Source organism: Pteropus alecto, unplaced genomic scaffold (assembly GCF_000325575.1).
Source record: "Pteropus alecto unplaced genomic scaffold, ASM32557v1 scaffold190, whole genome shotgun sequence".
NCBI lineage: Eukaryota > Metazoa > Chordata > Mammalia > Chiroptera > Pteropodidae > Pteropus > Pteropus alecto.
In genome coordinates, this window is record NW_006430462.1 from 5,070,737 (window position 1) to 5,094,249 (window position 23,513).

Sequence of the window (23,513 nt, forward strand, 5' to 3'; positions counted from 1 at the left end):
TTTGACCCTTTGTTATGAAAACTTTTTACAATGGAATTTCCATCTGTCTTCAAAGAGAATGCAAAAAAAAAAAAAAAAAAGTCACTAAACACTGTTGGTTTAAAAAAAAAAATACTGTCCCCTCAAAAGCTAAGAATTTGAGAGGACCAGTTTTATATCAAGTAAATTAAGCTCACGACTGACTGTGACCCTTCTCCTCCTAACGAGCCACGGACTATTGTCTAGCTAGTGAGGTATCTGGGTAGGAAACGTATAGTTAAAATTGCTATTACAACTTAAGGAACAAAACCATGCAGTTGCCAGTTGATTTGAAGCTACACTCCTCATGCTCCTGAATAGTGCTATAGAGAAGTACGGTCCTGGACCATGCGGGTCCATACAGAGATAAGTTCAGAGAGTGAGAGTAAACACTTAGAAACTTTTATAGCAATTTGTCATTACTGTGACATTTGTACTTTAAAGTATCGGTCCTCAGTGGATTGGAAATATAACATGGGCCCTCACCAAAGAGAATTTAAGAAGTACTGCCCTAGAAGTCATCTGTGGCCTTGTACCTATCAGTGCTATGCAGGGTCTGTTCACCTTTTCTGGGTGGCCATGTATTGGGGACTAGGGCGGGGGGCAGGCAAATAAGAAGGGAGACAGGCCAATGTTGCCTGCTCTGTTGTGCCCAGTTTTGTCTGCTCATGCACTAATCAAAAAAGGAGCAGGTATAGTTAAGCAATAGAGTCGTTTAAGTCAAATGCCTTGAACTGTCAATTTAAAGGAATGGTCAAACTTACTAGCTGTTTTGGGGGCTGTAAATGGGACATCTGGAATGTACAGATGATTTTGGTCAAATGATTTTTAAATTCTATTTTATCGGAGTTCTATGCACTCTTTCAGCAACCACAGAAAACCTCATTTCTGTGTATGCAGGCCACGGTTAGATGTCCCCCCCCCCCCCCCCCCCCCGCACAGATATGACGAGGCTATATTAATCCTTAAATGGCTGAGGGGATAGGCACAAGGTCAGGTAGCAAGTAAAAATTTGGGATATCTTACTGTTTCTACTTTAAAAGCTGAGAAAGACTGGACCTCAACAGTTCAACAGCAACACTGATACTATCCCAAGTTCCTTTGCACTAAGAGTTTTCAGAACCACATCACACAGGTACCACCTAACCAGCCACCTTTACCCAAGGAATGCAGATCAGCATGACACCAATCATCAGTTATAAAATCCACCTCCACAGTAAATCTTTACGACAAACATTTAACTACTTAAAAATTAAAGCAGACAATGTTCTTAAATATATGAATTCTTAGTCCAATGCTACCAGCCTGGAAAAAGAGTTAACATGTATAAAATTTTCACTTAAGTTACTTCTACTAAGACTCTCAAAACAAAGCCAACAAAAATTCAAATGAGTTATTAAAATTCAAAACTTCAAAAAAGAGTTTATGCTTAAAAATTAAGAATAAAAGCCAAAACGAAAACAAAAACAAACCCTAAAGCATCTAGAAAAACAATACTTTAAAAATAGTATCTTAAAGACTCAGGTCAAATTTAGCCATATAGTTGCGTATTCCGTGTGTATAAGTGTGCTGCTACACTCACCGAGGCCAAGCATGGCACCTTATCAAGGTTAAAGAACTCATTAAAATCAAATTCTCCTGGGGACTGCTCAGGCAAGACGGCATCCCTTGGCACTTCCTGATCAGCAGCAGGTTCCTGTGCGAGGATGACCTCCACCTCATCCTCTTCAGCCACTCCACCATTGCACTCGACTAGGCCTGAAAGCAAAACCAAAAACGGTCTGATCAAGCAAGCTGCTCCAGACTTACTCTGTGGCCTCAGCCATCATCACACATGCAGAAGAGCCACAGATGACTTTAAAAGCAGACCTGTGTTGGTACAGTATTTGTAACTGTAAAACAGTTCCCTTCCTGTGAGAGATAGAGGAGGAAAAAAGCCTTAACAAGCCAGAACACAAACATGATGGGAGAAAGATTGTTGTCCCTCCTTCACCCATTCTCCAAGTTTTCTATAGTGGATTCTTTTTCTGATAGGATTTTTTTTTCACTGATGATCTTTCCAAGTCCCTTACTGCTTAAAAATGGAACCAAATTGATTTGACTCTGTCTTCACACAAACATCTGCACCACCATTTTAGAGTTCAGCAATTTAAAGCATTTATGTGAAACCTACCATGAGGGCAATTTTCTCTTGCCTACAGTTTGGTTATAGATCAACCTTCAGGGCAAAGCCCAAATGTTACCTCCTATGGGAAGCCTTCCTTGCTTACCTATTTTTATCCTACCCTGCAAAATTGATCACTGCCTCCTCTATAACAGTTGTTCTGAGTACTTATACTGTAGTATAGTAACTGTCTGGTGAGACTAAGCTGAGGGCAGGTAACCTGCTCTAATCAGCTTCGTCTTACTCTGTAGTGCCTGGTACTCAGTAATGTTTGCTTGTTAGGATGAGAAGGTAAGGTATAAGTGAAGCTACCAAGAACTAATGTTTAAAAAGCCAGAGGATGGGCAAAAAGCAAAATCCTTAGCCTATAAAAATATCTTTTTCTTTCTTTTAAATAAGTATACTGAGAGATACTAGGCATTCAACTTTTGAAGAACAGAACTCTCAAATCTCCACCTTGCAAAAGCAGCTATATAAAAGCTGCCTGAAGTTTCAAGATCACAACAGACATTAAGTCCTACAAGAAAAAAAGCATCAAAGTCCCTTCTGGACCCATCCCTTCTCAAAGTCCCCAACAGTTACCACAGTCTTGGTATTAATCAGCCAGGATATTATAGAACAAGGGAGGTTAATCATCTGCGCCATCATTCCAATAACACTTCAGAGAGCAAAGCAGAGGACTACAACAACTGAGAGGTTTAGTGGCTTGCTTACCCAAGGTCTCAATACAAGTAAGTGGTAGCTTCAACCCCAGAATGCCCACCAATGCTCTTCCACACCATGCTGTGTTTGTAAAGCAGCACTGCTCCTCCACAGAGAGAACCCTGAGCCTTCTGAGGGCCTAAGGTAACCAGTGAGATGGATTTTGTGAGCCATGAAGCAATGGTCTCTCCAGTGGTCAGCACATGCTTACTGCCAACCACCAGAGGCAAATGCTAGTCCTTCGAAGACTGACATTTAAACTAAAAAGACTGCTTTGGTAGAGGCATTCTTACTTTACAAAGAAACTAAGCCCTAAAAAAGTAAGCATCTTAATAATCTAATCAATGCCAAGTTTGTGTCCTTTCCACTATAGTAGTGCTTCTCTCTGACCCATCTTGCCCACTAGAACCTGCCTGCCTATTGCAGGACTGACAAGCAACATACATTTTGCTGCAGTTTTGTTTCCCAACTTAAAGATTGAGTTAGACAAGTCTATACATGGCTCATACATTTACAAAAAAAAAACCTTTAATATTTTTCCTATTCACTTTAATTCTGTGTTGAGACACAGAATGAATGGCTTTTACAAGCCGCAAGAGTGTCCCGCATGCAATTTTAAGCAGCTTCTGGCTCTCTATAAAGCAGACTGGGCCCGACAACTGAGAGTGGGTACAAGTAGGGAGGAATATGCACTAGCAGACAAACATAGCTGGCCATTTGATAGATTCAAAAGTCAGGGACCTAGGAAACACAACTAAGGGCAAGTTTTATCACATTTCAGAATAAGCATATACTCTCATTAGAGAGAACAGAAATTAAAATTTTATTTTCTATTGATGGAGGGTTTTAACCATTTCCTTGTTCTACATAATTTTTTTCTGGTTAGAAGTGTAATACATATTCAAATTGTTTCATTCATCACCATATATAAATGACCTAGCATTGGGCCCTGTATAGAGTAGGTGCTCAATATGTATGTTTTAAAATTATGCAGGCAAGTAAAATGTTTGTCTTGTTCAATGCTATACTCCCAACATGTGCCTGCCAAGAACTGCCACATAAGTTCAGTGGAAAGATGGAATACAGAAACAAAAATGGACTAAAAGGCACTCATCATCTCTCCCCCTCCTTTCATTCTTGTAGCCAAGATGAAACGATGGAGTACCTGTTATTTTAAGTATAGTAGCTAGGACAGCCTGGGGACCTTTTGCAAATAACTGATGGGGTCAATGAAGCAAGACCCCTGGATTCTACTTGAGGTTCTGCCATGAAACCTGTGTGACAGGGTCTTGGTTGTCGCCTCTGTCTAGGCCTGTCTCTCTCTGCACCTCTAAGGTAGGAGGTGACACCACTGATACATCTCACTCCTTTTGGCTCCTCCACTTGTTGATACAACAATGGCTGAAATTCAGATTCCATCTCAGTGAAGATAAACATGCTTTTCTCATCAGAAGCCTGATCTTTATCATTAGGAGAAAAGACCACACTTGCTGGTGCTGCTTTAGTCCAGTTGAGAATGAGACAAAGGCATATTTCAAAGGCATTTTAATAGCAAAGTCCCCCAAACTACCCATCAATTTCCTGCATCTCCTACATAAATCTCATTAGCTTATTTCTGTTTAAATGTTTTAGTCTTATAATTTTAAGGTGGCAGTGATTAAACACTCATGTATTAAAATAGCTTTCCCCTTTCATTGCCTGATATCTGCCAAAAGGTTTTTTCCAACTAAACTTGAAGCCTGGAAGGAACTAGAACTTACTGAATAAGTGTCCACAAGAGGCTGAGTTCTGATGCGTGCATTTGATCTTCAATGTTAAAAGTAACCCTTAAAGTTAGGAAGCAGGCATTGCCTTCACCTTACAAAGAGGCTCACCTGTTAAAAGTTTTATCAGGTTACCCTTTTCCTCAGCAGCAGCCCCAGAACTTAAAACATAGGCTACTGCCCCGAAAATGACTAATGGGACCCCCGATCTGCACCAGGCGCCTCTCATACTTTAGCTCTGGCTTCTTCAGTTTGGCAAGGAGGGCACCTAATCTTATCTCATAGCTGAAAAAAACTGAGTTTGGGAGATGCCAAGTTACAATCAACTGACCTAGAAAGGTCTAACACCATGAAGATGGACTCTGAAGTCTAAAAGCATCTTGCTCAACTTTTCATTACTTACTTCCTCAGTGTCCACTGACAAGTCACTTAAGCCCCTTGTGCCTAATGTCTCATCTGTAAGATGAGCATAAAAGTACCTACCTTACAGAATTGTTAAAGTAGGATTATATAGACAAAATGCTTACCACTTTGACTAGTACATAAAGTGTGTTCAATAAATGAGACCCCTTATTATTTCTACCACATTTCTTATCTCTGGGGAACCCTTTCGTGTACACAGGGCTCGTAACAGGGTAATGTGAGATGTTCCTGTTTAGCACTGGAGGCAGAACGAGTTGAGGAGACAGTATAATATATGCCTAGTAAATTCACACTTAGGAAGCAGTTTTAAAATCAGGCTGCAACATTAAAAACGTGCTACTTCCTAACAACTGCTACCCATTCCTAAATATACAATTATAAGTGCATCTCATATTAGAACAGTGGGCTTCCCTCCCAAACTTTTTGCGAACCTTCCTTCACAGAGGCTGTCCGTCGCCTTGTTCTTTTTCTCCCTTTGTGATCTTCTTCCAATATCTTATCATCAAAGCCAGTCAGCTCAATGGTTTCAGACTGACTTGTGGGTCCAGCTGAGAACCATTCTGGTTCTTCTTCTGTGTAGGAATCATTTCTTCTACGCTCACCAAAGACACGCTTACTATCCCCAAACTCCCTCTGGAAAATACATAATTGAGATTAAAAAATAAGATTCTAGTTAAGGCATTTCTACCCTAAGCAAGGCCCTGATGAATTAAGTAATGTTCAACAGTACAATGAAAATACTATACCAGAGACTTGAATCCCCTCCCCACCCCCACCCACCCAGCTCTCTATTGCTCTCTATCTGGCTTAAGAATGAGCTGTGTTCATCTGGGATCTCAAAGTAACCTGGTATAAACGAAGTGAATATCGAGTTCCTAAGTACACAAGGTGCCAAAGGATCTAGAAGACAAACCCTGAAACGCTTGTCCTTGTAGTCCCTCTCTCGATCTCTGTCTCTCAAGTCCCGCAGGTCCTTATCGCTAAGACGGTGATCCTTCTCAAAGGTCCGAGAAGAGATTATCCTCCCACTGCCAATCCTTCGTCCACCAAGCAGGCGAAGCCCATCGCTGTCTTTCTCCAGTGGGCTTCCTGAGCGCCGAGAGCTAACAGCAGCTGTCACGTGGCAGCCCCCTCCAAAGCTTCGTCTCTGTGGGCTGAGAACAACATCTAAGTCATCTTCTTTCACGCGCTCTCGTGGATCTGGAAAGATGCCAAAAATAGAAAATTACGCAAACCAGCAAGGGTATTTTTTCTTTGTAGGTGGTATGTCCATGATTGGTGGTGGTGGGGTATTGGAAAAGAGTCACCACTAAAAACAGCTACAGAGTAAGACATATATTACATATTTAAATAAGACTGAGCCTTTTGCTTTTTCTCTTTGGAGCAATATACTTCATCATAAATGATTTTCCATGATTAGTCTCCACAATCCCTTGATTTTGACCAAGTCCTTATCTATGTAATTAGTAAATGTTTTGTCAACTAATAAACTATAGTAGGTGTCAGTATTTGAAAAAATAACTACTTAAAAAGTTAAAGTGTCTCTTCCACAAATAGTAATGAACAGTTGGATATCCATATACAAACGAATGAACTTGAACCCACACCTGGTACCATATACAAAAATTATTCAAAATGGATCATAGGTCTAATGTAAAACTTTAAACTATAAAACTTCCAAAAGTTATACCTGAAACTAATATAATATTGTATGTCAACTTTAATTTAAAAGTAAAAAATTGCTTAAAAAATAAATTAATTTAAAAAAAAAACAACAGAAAAAACTTCTGGTCTCAAATAAAGGAGGAAATATTTGTGACACTGGGTTAAGCAAAGTTTTCCTAGGCACGACACACCAAGAGCACAATCTCTTTTAAAAAATAATAAAATGGAAAAAGATAAAATGGGCTTGAGCAAAATTTAAAACCTTTGCTCTTGGAGGGGTATACAGTGTCCTCACCTTAATGTCACTGATAGGTTCTGCAATTTAAGTGAAACAATGTATAATTAAACCAGTTTTACCAAATGCTAACTGATATAAACCAAAGTTAAGTTCCTATGGCATATCATCAATGTTGCAAGGAAACAATGTTGAACGAAATCGAAATATCTGAGAACCTGGTACACTGTTCAGAGAATGCAAAAACAAGCCACGGACTGGGAGAAAATATTTCAAAGCACGTATCTGATAAAGGACCTGTATCTAGTACATATAAAAACTGAAAAAACAATCCAATTAAAAAATGGACAAATGGTTTCAACAGACACTCTGCCAAGGAGGATACATGGATGGCAAATAAGCACATGAAAAAATATTTAACATCATTAGTCATTAGGAAAGCTTAAATTAAACCATGTGATACCACTGCACACTTTTTAGAATGGCTAAAATCAAAAAGACTGACCATTTCAAGTGCTGATGAGGATCTGGAGCAAGTAGAACTCTCACACACAGTTGTAAAATGGTATAACTGCTTTGTAAAATAGCCTGGCAGTTTCTCAAAATGTTAATCATACATCTACTATAGGACTCAGCGATTCCACTTTTGGGTATTTACTCAAGAGGCAAGAAAGTATATGTCCATACAGAGACTTGTACATGAATGTTCATAGTTTTGGTTAACAGTCAAAAACTGAAAACAACCCAAATGCTACAGCTATGCCACCCTGAACGCGCCCGATCTCGTCTGATCTCGGAAGCTAAGGAGGGTCGGGCCTGGTTAGTACTTGGATGGGAGACCACCTAGGAAGACCAGGTGCTGTAGGTGTAAAAAAAAACAACAAAACCCCAAATGTCCATCAACAATGAACATAATGTGGCAAATTCATAAATGGAATACTACTGGGCAACAAAAAGGACCTATTTATACACATAACAACAACGTGAATCTTAAAACAACTATTTTGAGTGAAAGGAGCTACACAAAAAGTGCATGCTGTACAATTCCATTTATATTAGATTCTAGGAAAAGTAAATTAATATATAGCGACGGAAAGATGATCAGTGCCTATCTGGGTGCAAATGTGAGGAAAGGACTCATAGGAGTACCAGGGAACTTTTGGGGGTGATGAAAATGCTTATTACTTCGATTGCAGTTGCAGTTACACAGGTGCATACACATATCAAAACATGAAATGGTACACTTTATGTGCAGTCTATTGTATGCCAATTATCTCAATGAAGGTGTAAGGAAAATAAACATGTGACTGCACATGCAAAAATTCTTCCCAGAAAAACCAGAAAACTGAAGGTAAGTCCAAATGAGAAAAACCTCTTTTCTCTCACCAGAAACAGTTCTTAAAACATTTTGGCACATACTTTTCCAGAATTTCCATGCAGTGTCTCAGTTTTTTCCAAAATATAATATGGATAGTTACATGTAACTTGGTAAATACATCTCTAACATTTTTATAGTTGAATAATGTCATATTCATACATACTCAACCTATTTCTATTTCTATTACTAGACATTTAGGTTGCATCTAAGTTTTCATCATTTTAACAAAGGCTGTGGCATATCTTTAATGATTTTGTTAGAATAAATTCTTTGTTCAAGGGACAGTACTGCACTAAGTGTACTGATAAGTTCTGTGTAGAAAGGTCTTATAGCTCAAACTAGAGTCATCCGTATCTTCTTTGCTGAATTCCAAATTTGTTTTATAATGGGTCATCCTCTCATCTCAAAAGGTGTTCTTCTTTTAACAAGTTCCTTGCCTAATTTTTATACTGCCAGGTCCCCATTTCACTCTGCGGTATCTTTTCTAGTTTAAAGGAATAAAGATATGGAAGACCAAACTTCACTTCATTCTCAAACCATATCTAAACCCTGTATTCAGATAATAATCCATTATGAATTAAGGATGGCCAAACTGATTTATACCTGAGGATTAGTTTCATATGAGACTACGCATAACAAGATTTCTAGCACAGCTTTATGCTCCTTACCACATCTAACTCATTTATCCATGTCAGTGAAAGACATTGGTACTTTTAATTCAAAAGCACATAGCCTAATACAGTCTACTTGCTACTACTATATAAGAAAGCTATGATTTTACTCTGCTAATCAGGAGAAATCCAGCTGGTAAATCAGTTTCCTGATAAGACACATTTCTCCAAATGCATAAAACTCTTGTAGGTAAGAATGAAGCCGCAGCAAAGAGCACTGTCTCCAAAATTGCTGCCCCCACTTCTCAGTGACTGTGTGCTCACCTACTATCCTGCGCACCAGTGAAGGCCGGTCTGTATCCAACTCTTTCTTCACACTTTCCACTGGTGAGCTCCTCCCTGAAGCTGGGTAAAGAGAGGCATGCCACTTCTCAGGGTCCCAGACACCATCACTACAAGTCAAAGGGTACCAACAATTAGCTCTTGTACCCATGAACTAGATTATGTAGTCTAATTTCTGAACTTCAAATAGTAAGTTATGGAAACCCCTTTCCAATATAAAACTTCGTGGATGTCATCAGAATGGTTATATCTTTTAAAATGGAGAAAAAGAAAAAACTATTAATTCAGTAATACTTTGTTGTTGTTCACAATACACTAGTAGTCACTTGAAAACCAGTGGTCTGTTTACAATGAAACATCTAGACCATAAATCTCGGGGTGCATATAGATTATAGTAACTATGCCTATCCTCCATAAATACTGTTTACTTAGTTTACTAAAGATTACTTACTAGGGGAAAAAAAACAAACCTTAATTCTCTCACTAGAAGTAACTCCTGGAATGCTTGGTGTGTATTTTTTCATAATTTCTATGCAGTCTCACTTTTTCCCATGAGGAGGGCAGACAGCTCTTAAGAACCTAAAATGTGTGGTTTGGGTTTTATTCTGTTTCTCCCTCCCTAACGAGGGGGTGGCAGGTTGTACAGAGTGCAGAGAAGCTTTGGAACCCAGTAATCTTGGACCAAATTGTAGCTCTGTCATCACCAGGGACATCCTGGACAAGTTACTGAGGTATGCCCTTCAGACTTCTTCAGAAAGGACTTCTCCAGCCCCAGATCAGACCAGGCAGCACCACGCGCTAGCACTATGCACTTGTCTTTCACTGCTTGTAATGGTGGTAATGATAAACTCTTATGAGTATTTGACTGTATCCTTCCACAAACCAAAATTCCATGAAGGTAGTACTTGATAGCACTTGACAGTATTTGCCACATGGCAGGTACCAACTGAACATTTCTTGAATAAGTGAGTCAATCTCTCAGTCTCAAACTTCTCATAATAAAGGAGATATCAGCTATGTTCTAGTATGGCTGTGAGGATTGCTTAGAGTTTAAGAACCCAACAAATTTTAATTCTGAGAGAAGAGAAACAGCAGAATGAGCAGCTCTTTCCTCTCTCTTATTTTCATTATTATTACCAGACACAATGTCTCTACTTCAGAATAAAAGTGAATGTGTGTGTCCGAAATATTTTATGTGGAAAAAAAAAAAAGTTGTAATAAGAAAATTCAACTTGAGGAATAAAAAAGCTTTACAGGTTTAATGGAGGGAAAAAAAAGATTATCTGAGACTTAACAAAAAACTCTAACCGACTGGAATAGCCATTATTCAAGTATCATTTTCATCAGAGGAAAGTGGTGAGGAGTCCAGATTTAGCAACCTCCTGAACAGTCTACATACAAAAGAGTATATCCATTCAACCAAGACATTAAAAATAATAGATGCTTTATGTTAAATGTGGGCCAATATGAACTATCTACCTCGATATTTAAGAAGTGACCTAAGTCTTAAGGTGACCATAAAAGTGCAATGTAAGGTATTGTTAGATATTTACATACCATTTTTAGCTAGAGTCTTCTCAAACAAAAGCCTTCTACCTCTTCTGAAGGAGCCCAATATGCAAGAGGGCTAATCTGAATGACTCTTTTGTTTTGGGGAGTTGGATGGCGGGGTATAGATAAAAGGCTCAGAATCCTCCTGATGAGCCTACCCTTGGCAGACCCTTGAAGAAGACCCCTGAAAGCACAGTGCGAAAACCACTAGTAGAGAGAAAAGACCTTAGTGAGGACTCTTGTGTTCAAGTCTTATTTCTGCTTTCTGACTATGTGTGTCTGACCAAATCCTTTTCTAGTTTTAGCTTCTTCACCAGTTAGTAGAAAGGGAATTGGTTTAGTTGTCCTTAAGAGTCCCTTACAGCTCAAATTTTTGAATCAATGGTTTAAAGCTAAGTAATAATGAAACTGATGAAGACAATGCAGTGAGATGCTATTCATGTTCATATATTTATGCTGAAGCCCAATGTTAGTATCTTTGAAATCTCCCCACTCGTAATTCTACCAAAAACCTCCAAAACAACACACTTAATTTACTAGTTCGATGTAATATGAAGCTAAATAGAAGTAATCCACCACCATACCTGTCGTATTTTTCAGAGAGGCACGAAGGCCTTTGTTTGGAATGAGGGCGTTCTTTTATATCCAAGAGCTCTTCCTAGAAAGAGAAATCAAATGGTGATTTTGAACAATGTTTTACACACTTTCAACTTATTTGTTTTCAGTAATTGTCTACCTTAAAAGCGCTTCACACACTTTGTATTTACTTATAACCTGACTTGCTCTAGAAAGGACTGGAGTCAGTCAAGGTTCTCACAAGAAGCTCAAGCAGAACTGGCTAATAACAGTGATCGATTTCTTGATAAGACACATTTTTCTCATAAATTGCTGTCCAATAAAATATTCCAAAATACTGCTCATCAGGGCATGGAAACTTCAGGCTCACATTAAAACTTCCATTTAATGTTACTCTTAAATGCATTAGATGCTAATTTACAAAGAGGTGTTTTATTTTATATACAGTGGAAGTTACTAGGAAAAAATAAAGCACTTAAAACAGCCATATACTATTTATCTGATTTGCCTGATTTCCCTATTTACTTTAGCCTTTGGACTCTGTATATATCTTTTTTTGATCCACTTAAGGGAACACTACATAAGTCATGGTCTTACCCTTAAATAATTCAGTGACTATTTCCTAAGAATGAGCATATTCTTTCACAGTCTCTTATTTGTTCCCATGAGAGAATTAAGCCCTACAGAAAATAATTTGAGTGACTATATTTCTATTTTTCTAAGGATTACACTTGGCCAGGATGCATAGGAAAGAAGTGAATCCATTACATACAATGGATGCCTTAGGGCGTAAGGGTTTACTTCTGCAGAACCTGGTTGAGAAGAGCTGTCAGTTTTATATAACCAGTTATTAATAATACTTTTATTTAATCTACCCCTCCAGATTCCGATTCTGTCAACTGACCCAATAAAGTCCTCTATATTACTTTTTTTTAGCCTTCAACACAGGATCCAGTCTAGAATCAGATACTAGTTGCTGTGTCTCTTTGGTCTCTGACCTGGAACATTTCTACAACTTTTGTCTTTTATGGCATTGACATTTCTAAACAATACAGCTAATTTTTTTTTAAAGAGAACATTATTCATTATGGATTTGTCTAATGTTTCCTCACAATTAGATTCAGACTACTCATCCCTAGAGCAGAATACTAACCTAAGAGATGTGTCCATTTCAAAGCGTCACCTCTGAACACTCATGATGTCCATCTGCCCCTTACTAGTAATATTAACTTTGATCACTTGGTCAAGGTTTTCTCCAGTTTCTCTACTGTTCAGTTACTACTTTCCCCCTTGCAATTAATATGCAATCTGTGGGCAGATGCTTTAAAATCACCCAAATGTCCTGGTCTTCAACAAATTTTTCCCCTAAATTAAGCATCTATTGATGATACCTGAACAAACCTATCTTGATTTCTAACTCTAGGCCTCTCTGCACATGTACAAGTTAGCACTTGGCATTCTACTTTAAATATAAACCCTTCCTTCTCTCTTATTTATTTACCTATTATTGGCATGGGCTCACAGATTTCTAGTTTTTCCAATGATCTATAATTTATTAATGTCCATAATTATTTTGGTGCTCAAATTGTGAGCCTCTTCAAGACGGCTGCTATGTCTTTTTTACATGCCCCATCATTTTTTATTTTCTATCTTGAACCTATCCTGTCCTAGCTTTAGGGTCAGTCATTTTTCTGAGGAATCTTACTTCCTTTAAGTGGGGAATGGTATAAGAAACCAAGGTCGGGAAACTGGGTATCCTCATTTGCTTCTAGGCCCTTCCAGCAGAACCAGGGAGTATGTATACTTAAATATGCACATGTTTATACACTAATATAAACATATCTGCTCATATACATGCATATAAACAAATACCATTGCCTCCTTTTTATATACATTTAAACATTTTCATAATGAAGTAAAAAAACCAATTCTCAAACTTTTAGTACTTTTACTTTTAGTAAAATGCTACAACTGCCTTGCAAAAAGGCATATATCACTGTGCTCTGACCTCTGCAATACCCCCCATTCGCACGCCTCACAACAGAATACTTGCTGCTTCTTTGATCACTGCTTCCCTTGGGGTAAATATGAAGAGACAGATTTACTCTCTCAGCCTATAAGAATCATTGCATATAAGCATGCCATGAATTCATCCAGTCATCAGACACCTGAAGCAGCTTAAGGTTTTCTCCATGACAGCAAAATGCACTAGAACCACATGACATTTTGGTTTTAAAACCTGAATATTAGGCATTTGCATTTATTTAAAATTTATGATTGTCTTTTTCTTCTTTTTTTTTTTGGCTAGAAATACTTAGAGAAATTTAGAAGTCTGAGATAAAACAGAATTCAAATTACAAGAAAATGTCTAGACACTGCTGAAAATTCTGAAAAAACTGTCAAAGCACTGACATACCACCTGCAAATCACTGGAAAGACCGGAGTCCAGTGAAATCTTTAGGGTAAATACGGTGTCAGATGTGCAGGGGTGACACAAATTTTGTGATGGGAGAAAAGGGGGTGGGGTAGATGAACCAATAATAGTTATGATGCTGGCAGATATTACAATACAGAAATTCTAAGGACAGGAGGGCTTAAAATATTTTCCAATAGAAACAGGAAGGACGCTGCAATATAGGAAATTCTTATACACACACTATAGAAAAAAGACTGCAGAGCAAAAGCAATTTTCTGCTATTAGAAACAATCCATAGATTACGTATTCCCTTACTCCATCCTCAAATCCAAATATTAAACTAAAAACCCTATAGGGCACTAGTAAACCAAGGGCAATATATTTCATACTTAAATATGTATATTCTCAATATACAAAAGTTTCTAAACAATGAGGCTTTGTTTGAAATTTTTAAACCCAAAAGATAATAGGGAACCCAAGTGATAGGTGTTCTCTTTTATTACTATAGCTGTTTTTTGAAACTAATGTTATCTATTTATTTGGGAGTCAACTGGGAAAGGTTAACATTTTAAAACAGCCACAGTGTAGGAGTAAATGTTCTGTTTGTGGGTATCAAAAAAAATTTTTTAAAAAGGTAACAAATAGCCTCACAAAGAGAGAAATGAGGAGATAAGGAGAGATGACAACTAAATGTAATATGCTATCCAGGATGAAATCCTGGAACAGAAAAGGGCATTAGTTTAAAACTAAGGAAATACTAACAAAGTATGGACTTGAGTTAATAACAATGTATTAACGTTGTTAATTGTAACAAATGTATCATACTAATATATTACTAATATGGATACTGAGTGAGGGACAGAAACTCTCTACTATGTTCCTAGTTTTTCTGTAAACCTAAAGCTGTTCTAAACAAGTAAGTTTACCTCTACCTCACACTAAAATTAACTGAAAATGTATCAAAGACCTAAATATAAGAGCAATCACTTTAAAATTCTTAGGAGAAAACATAGGTGTAAACCTTCATGACTACTTTGGACTAAGCAATGTTTCTTTGCTATGACAATGAAAGCATAACCACCAAAGGAAAAAAATAGATAGACTGGACTTCAAATTTAGAAACTTTTGTGATTCGAATGACGTTATTAAGAAAGTGAAAAGACAATCCCCAGAATAGGAAAAAGAATTTACCAATCATTATTTGTAGTCCCTCCTCATCTATAGCTTCACTTTCTGCAGTTTCAGTTACCCATAATCAACTGTGGTTCGAAATATTCAATGAAAAATTTCAGAAATAAACAATTCACGTTTTAAACCACATGTCATTCTGAGTAGCATGATGAAATCTCAAGCCATCCTACTTTATCCTGCCTGGGATATTAATCATCTCTTTGGCCAGCATAACCACTCTTTGTATAAGATATTCTGAGAGACCCCATATTCACATATCTTTTATTATAGTATATTGTTGTAATTGTTCTATTTTATTATTACTGTTAATCTTACTGTGCCTAACTTATAAGTTAAGCTTTATCATAGGTATGTATATACAGAAAAAAAAAAACAGTACAATAGGGTTTGGTACTATTTGAAGTTTCAGGCCTCCTCTGTGGATAAGGGGGGGCTACTGTATCTGATAAGGGTCTAGTATCCAGAATAAAGAACTTGTACAACTCAACAACAAAAGACAACAACCCAATTTAAAAACAAGTAAAAGAATTCAATAGACTTTTCTCCAAAGATACACAAATGGCCAACAAGCACATGGAAGATGTTCAACATTGTTAGTCCACTGCCTCCACCTCCCTCCCATATTATTCCAGTATTCTTTGTTGAGTTTATATGCTTGGTATATACCAGATGTGAATACTCAAGCGACTGACTATACAAACTTGACAGACCTGCAGGAGCACAGGGTAGAGCGGTGACCAATTAATTACACACCAGCATTAACTATGCCAGCAGCACAATTTATGGTAGGGTACACTTGTAAATACAATGGCTAAAACAAAGCCCACCTGTCTATAGATGATGAGGAGCCACTTTCTTCAATAATAAGCTGAGAACTGGGAAAACAATTTTTGGACTGTAAAAGCTCCTGGGAATAACTTTAAGCATTCAGGTAAAACTATACTTATTGTTCTTGAGAGCAGGGCTTTTTTTTTTTTTTTGATGCCTACAGCACCTGGTCTTCCTAGGTGGTCTCCCATCCAAGTACTAACCCAGGCCTGACCTGCTTAGCTTCTGAGATCAGACGAGATCGGGCTTGTTCAGGGCAGCATGGCCGTAGACTAGAGAACGGGGCTTCTTAAATCAGTTTCATGACCTAAGGTCCACCTGGACATTTAGGCAAAAATAAGAGATCCTCTTCATGGGGTTTAGAGAGCTAAATCTGTTACCTTCCAGCAAAGTCTTAAGTTGCATAAGATAGCATCCCAGCCTGAGAATGGAAGAGAGGAACCACGAGCTAAGTTAACACAAAGTTTTCTTTTCATAACTGTCCACGGAACATTTTCTGTGTGCCAAGCTTAGTGTCTAACATAGGCAGATGACTCTTGCCTCTGGTGCCAAGGCTCTCCAGTCTTCCAAAAGAAGTGTTCTTAAACCTGCCACCTCATCAAGAGCCCTTACCAGCAATTATTCCTGGAAAGGAACCCCTCTGTGATATCCTCAAAGAAAATCAACATTAGGTAAAGGAAAAATACTTGGAAAGTGCCCACTATGAACTGGGAATGCTCCCTCCCTATGAGTATTTCAGGAGGGGATGTAAGATTACCCTTTTGTAGAATCCTAAGAACCCACAGGAATTTATTGATCATAGACAAATTCACTAAAATTATCATCTAGACAAGAGTTAACATCTGAGACCTTACCCAAGAACAAACTGCTAATTGCCCAAGAGCCATACATCAAAGGAAGTATAAAAACTTTTAGTTTTAGCAGCCTTCTTTAAAGAAAATGTCAAGCCTCCCAAAACAATCTACATTTATGAATTACTAATACGGACACACACTTTCATCAATCAATATTAAAGTAGAAAGCAAATGAATGAGAGTACAAACTCAAAACAATAGGGGTTAAAATCCTCGCCCCGTTTCTTGCTGCAGAAATCCCATGCATTCTGCTGACATTCCGCCATTACAGAATTTCATAAAAGCCACTTACAGGAGATGAAAGGGGAAATATTCTTTATTTTTGTGATCTGAATTCAATTCACAAGAGCAGAAAGCTATTTTAAAAATAATTAACATAATTTGTAAAAAAAACCCAGGTCTATTTCATTGTTAATGGTCAAAATACTCTAGAAGTGACCCGTACCTCACCTGTGTGCCTGGCTCTTCCTAAAGACGACAAATGTTCCTGGAGCAGCATTTGGGTTGGGTCTGCCTCTGACCTCCTCTGCCAGTCCCTACTCTCCACACATCCACTTGCATTGGGTTTGGCCCATCAGACTGATGGTTGCTGATTGATCTGATATTTTGTTCTACCGAGTTACATGACTTTTCTGAAAGGATCAGCTTTTAAAAATAGATCACAATGGGGTAATGGCATCCATAGATGATAGCCAAGGCAATGGTGAACTAACAACGTAGGGAAACATCCCACCATCCCCCATTCATGAGGTTTGTTGCTTAAAGGGGCACTATTTAGAATAGTTCTTACAGGCAGGTCAGGATTCAAACTGGATCCTGCAGTTCATAAGCAGGACTTAGCACCTGGATTCACCCAAGCATCTAATGGTGGCTAATTTGATGCAAAGACTTTTTTCTATTGAAAGAATGTATTTGAAACTAAGAAGAATGGAATGGGGAGGGAGAAAAAAAGGAAAGTCGGTTTTTTTTCTGTTGATCTGGTCAATGCAAAAATAAACCTTGACTTTTAAATGTGTTTATCCAACTGATAAAAGCAATGTAAAACATTAAGTAAGCAAGTAGAAGGAAACTTAAAATCGTTCTTAGGGTGGTGGCAAGACATCTTTAACAGGACTTTCTGGTTTCATGTTAAAATGGAGATGGTTACCATGAGATTTAGAAAATAAGCATCTTGATCTACAATTGGTATCTAAAGGAGGTATCTTTTAGTACCTCCCCCAACCTTATTTTATTAGGCCATAAGCAGTTTTCAGCACTTTTCTAAGCACTTGATATGCATTTTTCATTTACTCCCCACAAAAACCCTATGAGGTAGATACTACTCCATCTGCATTTTACAAAGGAAAAGATTCAGAGAAGCTAAATATATGGCTGAAGGCCACACAGGTTAAGTAAGTGGTAGAGATGGGGGATCCTAAACCAGGCAGTAGGGTTCAATGGCTCTTTATCTTCTTTTCTTCTGCTCCTCTTGAGAGGACAAGGAAAGGTGCACAATCTTTCCCAGCAGATGCCATTCAATGTTATGTTTGTTCCTGTTCAGTGGGACAACTGGGAACCCTTAGCCAAATTGCTACCTCATTGGGCAGGCTTCCCCTAAGTTGGTCTCCTCTCATAGCCTCTCCTTTCCTGAATCAAAGGCCCTGCCCATAAATTTCTATGTTAAAGGTTCCAACTGTGAAATGACTGGTTCCTTAGGTAGCTAGAAGTTCTCAGCATGAGAGAGTAGGAGAGGATACTCATGACGGCAAGGGCCTTGAATCTTAACTTTTCAAAATGATTTAGAAATGAAATAGGTAGAAAAGAGCAGCCGGAAGATAGTATCTATGGTGTTGCCAGCCAGTCCCCTCAAAGAACTTCCAGTTTGCTAGGTTTTCTGGACAGCTGCAACACGAAGACGGTATAATGATTTTTTATACCATAATTCGGCCTTCCCCAATATAAACAGGCATCTTTCTTTTATACTAGCTTAAGAAGTTTGTAGCTAAGTGTATCACTGAAATGCCACCTGTAAGAGGTTACTACTCAACTCAATTTACAAGAAACTTATGACGTTATCAAATGAGACCTTTGTATAGGAAAAACCGAACATCCGACTACTAATTTCAACCTAGGATTTAAATCAGTTACTCTTTTCTCAGAGGCTTGCTTGACTTCAAGTCTAGAATGCTACTATTACTCAAATCAGTCCACTTCAGTTGCTTATTTTCTTAATAGTTCTAAAGCAAAGATATAAACATGGCTGTACCACTGTGATCAACTGCTCATCAGCCAAAAATTAGAGTGACCTCTTTTAAAGATCCTTACAGACACTAATGGTTAAAAGTGCCAATTCATAACAAGTCGAGGTAGTGAAGAACACACATGAAATTAAGCTCAGATAATCCAATACCTATTCTTTAGATTTAACATGCATGATTAACACTGGTCAGTATCAAACTGAATGTTTTGAGTGTCTTCTGCTTTTATTTCCTAACTGGCAGGTGACAATATTTATTTTATTTTTTAGGCGAGGCAACCCTTGGTTGACCTCACAGATTGCAAGGACCTTGTCAGCTTACAATCCCTTACCTACAGCACCTGGTCTTCCTATGTGGTCTCCCATCCAAGTACTAACCAGGCCTGACCTTTCCTAGTTTCCGAGATCAGATGGGATCAGGCTTGTTCAAGGTGGCATGGCCGTAGATAGGTGACAATATTTAATAAGGAGTCAGTTGCAAGATAAGGAGCAAAGGAGGAACAGGACAAAATATGTACACTCTGTTATATGATATCAGTCTTTTCGCTTAAAGGAAAAAAACCATGGATCTGAATAATGAGATAATCTAAAGCATTTCCATTTTGTAGCTCAATCAGAAGATAGTATCACTAATAGAATAGCAGCTACTATACCTTAAGAACTAGTAAACAAGGACCTCTGATGAAGATAAGAAAAAGCTAAATGGGTCCCAAAGTTTTTCCACTAATAAGCACCCACTACTTCCTGTTTCCTAAATCAATGGTTCTCAAATCTGAATCTGAGGCAGAATTCCTAGAAAGACTTGTTAAATGCAGATGGCTGGGCCCTATCCCTAGAGTTTGATCCATTACCTCTGAGATGGGGCCTGAGATTTTGTATTTCTAAGAAGTTACCGGATAATGCTGAATGCTAGTTCAAAGACTACACTGTGTGAACCACTGTCTAAACTACTTCAATATAAGCCTTTAAGGTGAGACTTCAATTCATTTAATCTCCAAAAGTCCTTCCACATAACCCAATCACTTTATAAATGCACATTTAAATACTACCAAAACATATGTTTTAGGCTTAGAAATCTGACCTGGCAAAATAAACTTCACTTGATTTATAAATTAAGGGCTCAAACGCCTCAAAGTAACAGGTGCGTGTGATAAATCCACTTATAACCATCCCAATTAATCATCACTGAGGCTTACGGGTAAGCCTGAAAGTACCCAATGTGACTCTAACTTGAATTCCTGAGACAGTCACGTAAGCACAACACCAACCATTTGAACCTGGATTAACTACATCTGAGCTGCCTGACAAAATCAACACTGTATCAGGTTCTTCAAGAAATAGTAAAGCCTTGCTGCTCAAAGTATGGTCAGTGGACCAGCAGTATGGGCACCACCTAGGAGCTGGTTAAAAAACTGAATTTTCAAGCCCATCCATGACCTAACAAGAAGAATTCACACTTAACCAAGGTTCATAGATGATTCCCAGACACATTAAGGTTCGAGAAGCAAGCTGGACTAAAGGACTCTGAAAACACAGGGAAACTCTAGTATGTTAACCCTGAAAAACACTTGGCCAAAGATCTGGACTCCTCCACCCTCATGGGAAAAAAATTCTGAACAGACTGTTGTTGTTATCCCATAAAAATGAATTGGTAAACTAAGAAGGGTCAAAGATTAAGAAGCCTCTCATCTGACCAATGTGTTTTTTTTCACCTTGTAGTAAACGTCGCACATTTATAAGTGTTCACAGAATACATCACTTATGAAAATTACTGAGGACAGTTTCCTTCTACTGCTTCTAAACTTCCTAGCCCATTAAGAAGTGGCAGAAATATCATTAATGCTTTACTTATTCCAATAGTTTGATCTCAGTATGTAGATAGGGAGTAGGCGGGCCCAAACATTATTCCAGTTGTGTAACTAATGGACCATTTATTATAATGCTCAAAACTCAGGATTGTTTTAAGTTTTCTTTGAAAGAAGGCAGGCTTAGTTTGCCTCAAGTCTCACATAAAATACTGGTGTTGAGAAACATATCAAAGCACTATACTAACATTGACTAAAGACAATGCTAAAACTACCATTAACTAAATCCTTTTGAGTGGAGTGGAAAGTAAATCTATTTCCAACTACTTCTGGTAGAGAAGACCATTAAATCTAAGCTCCACTGTCATTAATCTAAAAAAAGCTTTTAAAAACCATTTTAGGCACATTTATCTAAGTTGGCAGAACTGAGGTTAGACTGTCAAAAATGGGCAATATGAGCTTCTTAATCTTTACTGTAGATATGTGTAAGTTCTACCCTAACAGAGACCAATAATATCTTTCTAAAAATTACTCAAGCATAAAGATGGATGTACATAAATATGAAATATAATATGCCACCCTCAGATCAGTATGTGATTCAAAAGCTTGCCAGGACTCCACGAGTACCAGTCAGAACTTTTATTCAAAAAGTGCTGGCATAGTTTAAATCGCATAGGCTTATAAAGTAGAATCAGTTTCCCTTCATTCAATAAGCCTTTCTCCCTTCAGAATTCACCTGTCAACATTTCAGGTAATGAATTTAAGATGTGAAACACTACTCAAGCACTCTCAGGTTTGAGAGGTACTAAATTTGGGAAGACCAAATCTAAAGGAAGAAAATGCTTTCTATCAACTCACAATTGTTATGCCAAAAGGCTGTTAAGACAGCAATTAAACCAGGAACACTTTTACACCTGAAAACATTTTTTTTCCTCTAGAGAAGCTTTAAAAAAAAATACTAAAAATGAATACTATTCTGACAGCATTTGATATTTCATCAAGTAGGTTAAGAGTAGAAGCACCAGTACACAAACAAATACTAACCAATCAGTATCCTGGGAAGCCAGGGACAATAACCACATCACAGTCCTTGACTGGGTCCATACTAAGAAAATATAGATATGCGCCCAACCAGGACATGATCCTTCCTGTAACAATCCCAAACACATTTTATGTACTCCAGCCTAATATATTTCAGGGAACCAGAAATGAATTCACAGCTGAGTCCTGTTAACCTCTTCAGAAACATTCAGCAGCCAAAAAGATACTGAAATAGGTTCAACAAACATACCATGACCCTGAGATGATTTGAAGCCCTACCTAGAAAAAGCAAATATCCAGATGAGCAGCTTAAAATCACAAGTTTTTAGCTAAGAGAAATATACTTGAAGTCTTGCTTTTGTGATACCATATCCAGTTTATAACAAGAAGTAAAAAACAAAATTAAAAAATCTGGTTACCCTAAATACCTAGAATGCACCAAAAAGCGCTCCTTTGGGCTGTTCACCTCTTAAGGAAACATCAATACAGAAGATACTGATTTTTGTGAAGCATCTCAGAACTGGAATACTTACTCTATAGCATGTAAGTCAACAACGTACCAGTTACATAGCTGTTACAGAATTTGTGTGCCAACATATACTGATCCATAAATTCATACGGGATCTGAGCCAATATTCCCTTCACCTGAAAGCTAATTAGAAGCAAATTCTAGTTTAAACTCTGGGTACTGAGATCTCTAGAAAAAAGTTCAAAGCAATGCTTTACTAAATCTAGTTAATATTTAGTCCATATAGTGAGCCAGAATGACACTACCACTTTAGATAATACTAATGAAATACCTACACAATGTTACTAACCTCCCCACATTTATAAAAAATTACTATTTCATTAGTAACAAAGCCTACTTTTGTATAGCGATGGGGGGATCTGGAGGCTAGTTGCTTCTTCAAGTCAAGGAAAGCATCTCCATTTTCTGTTTCACCCACACTTCTCCTATCCATGGCTTCTTAGTCTATAATTCTTTGCACCTGAAAGATAAATCAGCACAAAACTGTCACTGAGAAAAACACATTTTCAGAAGTCTTGACTGTTGAGGAAACTGAAATTCTCTTCTCTCTTAAAACGACTACCTTAAAAAAAAAAAACCCTCATCCAACAATCATAAACCAAAACCCAATTGGAAATAGAGCCACTGGTAGTTATCTCTTCTAGTAAATAAAATGCTCTTAGCATCAAAAGGTTAAGGAAAGCAGAAGTGGAAGGTGCCCATAGCCTTTAAGCAGCTTTACTGCAAAAAGAAACCAAGATTAGTCGCTGCGACCCACGGGGACTGTTAAGGTAGTAGTGGGGAAGTTTCCCGAAGTGAGGACAGGTAGAAAACTGGTTGGGGCTGGGGATCCGGGAAGTCGGGCTGTAATAAAGTGCCTGTCACTTGCCAATGGACAGCGCCAGCTGCCCCTTGTTATCTTGGGGCCAGGAACTGGGGATGGAGCCCGAGCGCCCCTGGCCCGGTCGGCCGCACCTGTGACCACGTCAGGGGCGCTGTGGCAAGGAAGCAGCGAGAGCCGGCTTCAGCTCCGAAACTCAGCTTCCCCGGGCCGCCACCTCAACCCCCGGCCTCTCGCGCAGGCCCCGGCCCAGCGGCCTCCTTCGGAGGAAGGGCGGGATAGTACTCACGAGGGGAGGCGGGCCGGAGGGAGCTGGGAGGCCGAATTCCCTGGCCCGGGCGCTCAGAGTAGGAGCCGGCGCAGGC

At 38.4% G+C, this 23,513-nt stretch overlaps 1 protein-coding gene, 1 non-coding gene and 2 pseudogenes across 4 annotated transcripts in view; 1 reads left to right on the plus strand and 3 right to left on the minus strand.

The window, feature by feature from the left end:
- Positions 1-23,513, minus strand: part of EIF4ENIF1 (eukaryotic translation initiation factor 4E nuclear import factor 1) — a 40,729-nt gene extending 17,216 nt beyond the window's left edge. For 2 of the 3 annotated variants that reach the window (XM_006904937.2, XM_015590788.2), the window contains exons 1-7: positions 23,438-23,513; positions 22,666-22,788; positions 11,437-11,510; positions 9,284-9,411; positions 5,984-6,270; positions 5,502-5,703; positions 1,601-1,776 (exon numbers count right to left, since the gene is read on the minus strand). In XM_006904937.2, the coding sequence (XP_006904999.1) occupies positions 1,601-1,776; positions 5,502-5,703; positions 5,984-6,270; positions 9,284-9,411; positions 11,437-11,510; positions 22,666-22,761 (963 nt within the window). In that variant the 5' untranslated portion in view covers positions 22,762-22,788; positions 23,438-23,513. Of the gene's footprint in view, positions 1-1,600; positions 1,777-5,501; positions 5,704-5,983; positions 6,271-9,283; positions 9,412-11,436; positions 11,511-22,665; positions 22,789-23,282; positions 23,406-23,437 lie in introns of those variants that run through there. The other variant, XM_025047736.1, reaches the window with a different exon arrangement.
- On the plus strand, positions 7,720-7,838 carry LOC112480888. Its single transcript, XR_003046779.1, has one exon. It is a non-coding gene; the product is annotated as a 5S ribosomal RNA (ribosomal RNA).
- On the minus strand, positions 16,018-16,136 carry LOC112481042 (annotated as a pseudogene).
- On the minus strand, positions 19,283-19,401 carry LOC112480987 (annotated as a pseudogene).